Genomic DNA, 6669 nt, shown 5'->3' on the forward strand with positions numbered 1-6669 from the left:
TTTTCTTTATTTTCTTTCTTTCTTTTTCTTTTTACATGATCTCCATAAATAGCCCTGGCTGTCCTTGAACTCACTGTGTAGACCAGGCTGGCCTTGAATTTACAGAGATCTGCCTGCCTCTGCTTCGCCAAGTGCTGAGATTAAAGGTGTATGACACCACATCTGGCCATCACTTGCCTTTTTATTAATTTGTTTGTAATTTTAAAATGTCTCCAGTTATTCATTTGCTTATAGAGGAACAAACAGCAGCTGTATGAGTGATGGGCATGGCTCAAAAGGCACATTGTTAGGTTTTGTTTCCCTCTTGGATTTGCTCTTCTGAGTTTGGTAAGTGCTAGACACTATTGGAACTAAGGTGATAGACACTGTTGATTAGTTACAGAATTGAACTGGTCCATATGCCTCAGAAGCCTGCACAATATTCTAGACAGCTAAAATCAGCACATCAGACTTAACATAGTAATAGAAACCTGTTTGCTCTGTAGATGAAAATGTATAAGTAATATATAGACTATTCATTAATCGTTTCTCTTGGCTGTGGTCTTGTTAAACACCTGACAAGACAAGATGGTCTTGTTGCAGATGCTTGTCTACATTATAGCATCATTACCCAGTGGGCATGTTCAAATACATTGTAGATACTTTACATAATTATATAATAAATATAGTGATGAACTGCGGTGATCTAATAAAACTTGCCTCAAGAATCAGCTGGGATGTGTTGTTAAAATACTTATGCTCTGGTCCCCCCCCCTCTCTCACACACACACACAGAGACTTTATTAAACTGGACTCTTGAAGAGTAAAACATTGACATGTGCATTTCAAAATGAGTCTCCTGTATACAACACCACTTTTAAAGCATCTAGATAATGGCCAAATGTGTAGAGAATCAGACATGTTTACACACTATTAATATGATTATAAATTGACAATAGTACAGTCAGTAGAACAATTTTGCAGTTAGACATAAAGTTTTTAAATCTGCCTATATGAATAAATTTATAATAGATTTATAATCTGAAGTTTTTTGTTTTGTTTTTCCCTGTGTAAGACTGTGTCTTTTTATATATAGCTCAGTTTGGCTTTCAACTCAAAATTCTTCTATCTCCACCTTAAGCTTGGGATGACAGGCATATCATAGTGAACCTGCTGAAGGAGACATTCAAGAGCTGTATATGGTAGCACATACCTATAATCCCAGTACTTAGGGGCAGAAATAGGAGGACCATGAATTTGAGGACATCTTAGGCCACATAGTGAGACTCTGCCTCCAAAAGTTTTCTGTAGACATGTTTATATACTAAAAACTTGTAAGCAGCTGATTGATTTATAGTGCATATACAGTTGAACCTATGAAAGTAATACTACAGTTTACTAAACAACCATTTAAAGAATGAAGTATAATACTGGGTGGTGGTGACGGTGGCGGTGCATGCCTTTAATACCAGCACTAGGGGGCAGAGGCAGGTTGATCTCTGAGATCAAAGCCAGCCTGGACTACAGAACAAGTTCCAGGACAGCCAGTACTGTTGCTCAGAGAAACCCTATCTCAAAAAACAAACAAACAAAAAATATGAAGTATGTATATAAGAAAATTACTTATGCATGCTGAAGTTGTTATGAAAGTATGCAGGATTTTGTTGGACATATGGTGTGTTCCTATAATCCCAGTACTGGGAGGATGAGTGAGGAGGCTCCCCAGGTTAAGGACAGCCTGGGCTCCATGGTAGATTGTATTTGTCTTATGTCAGATTATGTAGGTTTAATGTCTGCATATCTGAATGTGAAAAATTATTTTATTGTGGAATTCTTATCAGTTGGTTGACTTCTTGCCTAGTAGAATTTTAATACTTTTTAATCCTCCTCTTTTTATTTTAGGCTCGATGAGAGAAAGGGAAAGTTAAGGATGCTGGAGCAGAACAATGGATTTCTCTTTCTCTTTCATGCAAGGGATCATGGGAAACACAATTCAGCAACCACCTCAACTCATTGACTCCGCCAACATCCGCCAGGAGGATGCCTTTGATAATAGCAGTGACATTGTTGAAGATGGTGGCCACACACCCTTCGAAGCTACTTTGCAGCAAGGTTTTCAGTATCCACCTACAGCAGAAGACCTTCCTCCACTCACAAATGGCTACCCACCGTCGATCAGCTTGTATGAAACACAGACCAAATACCCGCCATATAATCAGTATCCCAATGGGTCAGCCAACGGTTTTGGTGCAGTTAGAAACTTTAGCCCCACTGACTATTACCATTCAGAAATTCCAAACACACGACCACACGAAATTCTGGAAAAACCTTCTCCTCCACAGCCGCCACCCCCTCCTTCGGTACCACAAACTGTAATTCCAAAGAAGACAGGCTCACCTGAGATTAAACTAAAAATAACCAAAACTATCCAGAATGGCAGGGAATTGTTTGAGTCCTCCCTTTGTGGAGACCTTTTAAATGAAGTACAGGCAAGTGAGCACACCAAGTCAAAGCATGAAAGCAGAAAGGAAAAGAGGAAAAAAAGCAACAAACATGAGGCGTCCAGATCCGAAGAGCGCAAGTCACACAAAATCCCCAAATTAGAACCAGAGGGACAGAATGTAAGTTGAGACATTTTGTGAGAAGTTTTGTAATCTTTCATGTTTACTGGAAACTGGAAATCTTTTTATGTTTGTTTTTCTCTCCAAGTATATTTCTGGTGAGTTCTTTCCTGTAATCATTAGCAAGGTGCTTGGAAATATTATAATTAATGAATAAATATTTGGTGAGTATAATGTACATTATTAACAAAGAGATTTTAAACATGTTTGACATGAAGAATCTTGTTTCTTTTTCTTCTTTTTTTTTCTTTTTGTTTTGTTTTGGACAGAGTTATTCTGTGTAGCCCTGGCTATCCTAGAACCCTCTCTGTAGACAAGGCTAGCCTTAGACACAGACCTGCCTGCTCCACCTCTGACTGGTTTATTTTCTTATCTTGAGAGGCTCAAATATCTTTACTTTCTTATATCAAACTCTTGGTTTTGGAAGATGGAGAAAAAGGGCGAAGAGAAATGGGATTTTGTTTATTTGAGGCCAGATTTGCAGGTAGTTTAGATTTAACACTGTATCCACTTGTTTGCTGCTAACTAAGCGGAAGTCGGAGAGCTCTTCACAGCTCCCCTGGGGTTGTGGCTGGGAAGTAGAGACAGATGCACAACAGGTAGATCTCTGCGAATTTGAGGCTAGCCTGGTCTACATAGCCAGTTCTAGGCCAGCCAGGATGATATAGTGAGACTCTGTCTCAAAAATAAAAAAATAAAGTTAGATCATTTAAACATGCTGATTAGGACTTTAGGTGAAGGGTTTTTTTAATTTTATATTTTTATTGATTTTATTGAGCTCCGTTTAGGTGGAGTTTTTATAAAAGCCCATGTGTACTGGAGGATTTTTGTTGTTTATTTGTTTGTTAATTAATTAATTAGGTTTTTGCTCTGAAGGCATGAGCCACTATGCCCAGCTCTCTATATTATTTTACTGTCAGATTTGATTGTGAAGTTTCATGGTAATAAGATAATAATAGTAAGTATGTAATAGATCAGGTCTAACTTGAATGAAGAGTTTGTGATATAAGCTACAGATGTTTCCTAGATAAGCATTTAGGAAGAAACTAATAAATGCTTATGTTGTGACAGTTATTTGCAGTCATAGTTCATATAGCTGAATAAGTTAATTTATTCTTTGGTTTAAAGAAAGATTACTTCTTGTTAATTGAACATTTCTTGGGTAGCTGGATCCTGTTATTTCATATGACTCAAATGTGATTGATTCCCTCCCCCCACCCCCTGGGGTAAAGATCACAGTAGGTATTTCACTTATTATCCTATTTTTCTGTCATTTCCTTACTCATTTATCACATTAACATTGATTGAATATCATGTGTCTGGCACTGTTCTAAGAATTGAAAGTGTAACTGAACACAAAGCAATGATATCTGCTCACAGGTGCTTCCATCTCAGTTCATTCATATGCATATATGTATATGTATATACACACCATACGCACAGAAGCTTAAAGGATATCACATGCTGTGAAAGAAATAGAATTGAGTAATTAAGAGGAGTCAGATAATCAGCTATTCTGGTGTCAGTTTCACATCTGTAAGAATGAAGGCTTTAGAATGAAGTGCTTTCTTTTTGAAAAAAAAAAATGTAAGTGTATGGGTGTATGCATGCATGTATGTCTGTGTACCACATGAATGCAGTGCCTGTGGAGACAGGCAGGACATTGGATTCCTGGAACTGAAGTTACAGTAATGAGCAACCATGTGGGTGGTGGGAATCGAACCCAGGTTCCCTGGAAGAGCAGCCAGTGCTCTTAACTGCTGAGCCATCTCTCCAGCCCCCCTCAGCCCTTTCTTTCTCTTTCATTGGTTTTTAAATTTAGCATACTATGAAATGCTCTCTAAAATGTTCTGTTTTTAAAGCATGTATTACTTGTGTCTGTGTGTGCATGCACATGTGCCCATGCATGCCATACTCCATGTATGGAGGTCAGAGAATAACTTGGGAGAGAAGGTTGTTCTTTCACATGTTGGTCCTGAGAACTGAACTCAGGTTGTCGGGCTTGGCAAAGTGCCTTTGTCTTCAGAGTGTCACTCCTTCCCTCATTTGTTCTTTTGTGTGTGCATGCGTGTGCACACAGGTACCCCTGGAGGCCAGAAGAGGGCCTCTCCTGGAGTTAAGGTTGAGCCAAAGGGGCGGTGGTGGCTCACGCCTTTAATCCCAGCATTCAGGAGGCAGAATCAGACAGATCTCTGTGAGTTCGAGGCCAGCCTGGTCTACAAAGCGAGTTCCAGAACAGCCAGGACTATTTGAAACCCTGTTTCAAAAAAGAAAAAAGAAAGAAAATAAAGACTTACAAGCTGGTGTGATCTACTTACTGTGGTTGTTGATAATTGAACTTGTGTCCTCTGGGAGAACAGCAAATGTTCTTAACCACTGAGCCATCTCATGAGCCCCTCCATGAGTTCTTGATGTTATTTAACAAATACCCCACATAACTACCTTCCTTATGTCTGATTGGCTTTCTGTTAAGCGAGTGAATAAATAGGGCTGTGCACTCCAGGTGCTCACAGCCTTTCTCTCTACTCCAGCTTTGCACGTGAGTAACTAAGCAACATTCCCAACCCCATTGTAACATTTCTTGCCTCAACCTTTAATGAAGAGAAGAGAGTCACAAAAATTGAGATCTGAATTTGGCTTTTTTTTTTTTTTTTTTGCATTTTTGGAGACAGGGTTTTGCTGTGTTTAACAGTTCTGGCTGCCCCACAACTCACTTTGTAGACCAGGCTGGCCTTGAACTCAGAGATCCACCTGTCTCTGCCTCCCAAGTGCTGGAAGTAAAGGTGTGTGCCGCCACTACTTGGCTGGATTTGGCCATTAGTTTCCTAGTTTCTGAGAATTGCTGTGCTGGCCTGTCTTACTTTTGCTATAAAGAATCTGGCAAGGATGGTAATATTCAACTGTATTTATTAGGCTACACTTTTTGATAAAGTTTATTAGAAACATATCCAAATGGTGCATGCTTGTAATCCCAGCACTTGGGAAGTAGAAGCAGGAGGATCACAAGTTCAGAGTTATCCTTGGCTATAATGGGTATGAGGTTAGCCTGGGCTATATGCAATCCTGTCTCAAAAAACTAACAGAACAACAAAAACCCAACAAAAAGCAAAAAGTACATGAAAACCCCTAATAGAAAAGAGCTGGGAGCCATTAGAAGCTAGATTAAACAGTCTATTTAGTTGTGGGTTTTTTTTTTTCTTCTTCTGGTTTTTCAAGACAGGGTTTCACTATAGCTTTTGAGCCTGTCAGACTGGCCTCAAACTCACAGAGATCCGCCTGCCTATGCAGGATTAAAGGTGTGCGCCGCCACCGCCCAACCCTTTTAGTTCTTGAACTTGCATTTAGGAGCCATATATGGTAAAGCTGTCTACAACCACAGCACTTACCTTCAGGCAGGAATGTTTGCAGAGCAAGTTCAAGACAGCCTGGGGAATTGTGATGGAAGAGAGTGGGGTGCAGGCCATTAATAAATGCCCTTATGCTCTTGAGAAATGTTCTTGTACACACTTAGAAAACAACAGCATAAACTGTGTTACTCAGACAGTGAAAGAAAAAGGCTCACTCTATCCCCTGTAAATTTTTTCTTTGTTTATATGTATGTGTGTGGCATATGTACATATGTATTGGAGGCTCAAGGAGAATGTTGGGTGTCCCACCTCATCACTCCACCTGTTCCCTTGGGTAGGGTCTCACTGGTCCTGGAGCTGTTTAGGCAGCAAGGCCCAGCAATTCTCCTGACTCTGTTGCTCACAGTGTTGAGGTTACAGGTGTGTCATGCTTGACTGTTTTTTATGTAAATGCTGGGATGTGAACTAAAGTTCTTGGATTTGCACAGGAAGTTATCGTGTCTACTAAGCCCCATATCCAGCCCCCTTTTTTCTCATCATTAATGTGAACATTTGTTTTTTTGTTCTTTTGGAGAATATGATTTTGCTTATATCTTTGAAGTTTATTTAGCTAATGTTATTAGAGCTTAAATTCTACCAGAATTTGCTTTTGTTTTTTGTGGGTTTTTTTTTTTTTTTTTTTTTTTTTTTAAAAAGTTTGACTCTCAGCTAAAGGAGAAGGT

At 39.3% G+C, this 6669-nt stretch overlaps 1 protein-coding gene across 5 annotated transcripts in view; it reads left to right on the top strand.

The window, feature by feature from the left end:
- Positions 1–6669, top strand: part of Nsd3 (nuclear receptor binding SET domain protein 3) — a 108178-nt gene that overhangs the window by 32692 nt on the left and 68817 nt on the right. For all 5 annotated transcript variants that reach the window (XM_026786958.1, XM_005362459.2, XM_013352004.2 and 2 more), the window contains exon 2: positions 1882–2600. In XM_026786958.1, coding sequence (XP_026642759.1) covers positions 1926–2600 — 675 coding nt within the window. In that variant the 5' untranslated portion in view covers positions 1882–1925. The remainder of the gene's footprint in view (positions 1–1881; positions 2601–6669) is intronic.

Source organism: Microtus ochrogaster, linkage group LG7_11 (assembly GCF_000317375.1).
Source record: "Microtus ochrogaster isolate Prairie Vole_2 linkage group LG7_11, MicOch1.0, whole genome shotgun sequence".
Taxonomy (NCBI): domain Eukaryota; kingdom Metazoa; phylum Chordata; class Mammalia; order Rodentia; family Cricetidae; genus Microtus; species Microtus ochrogaster.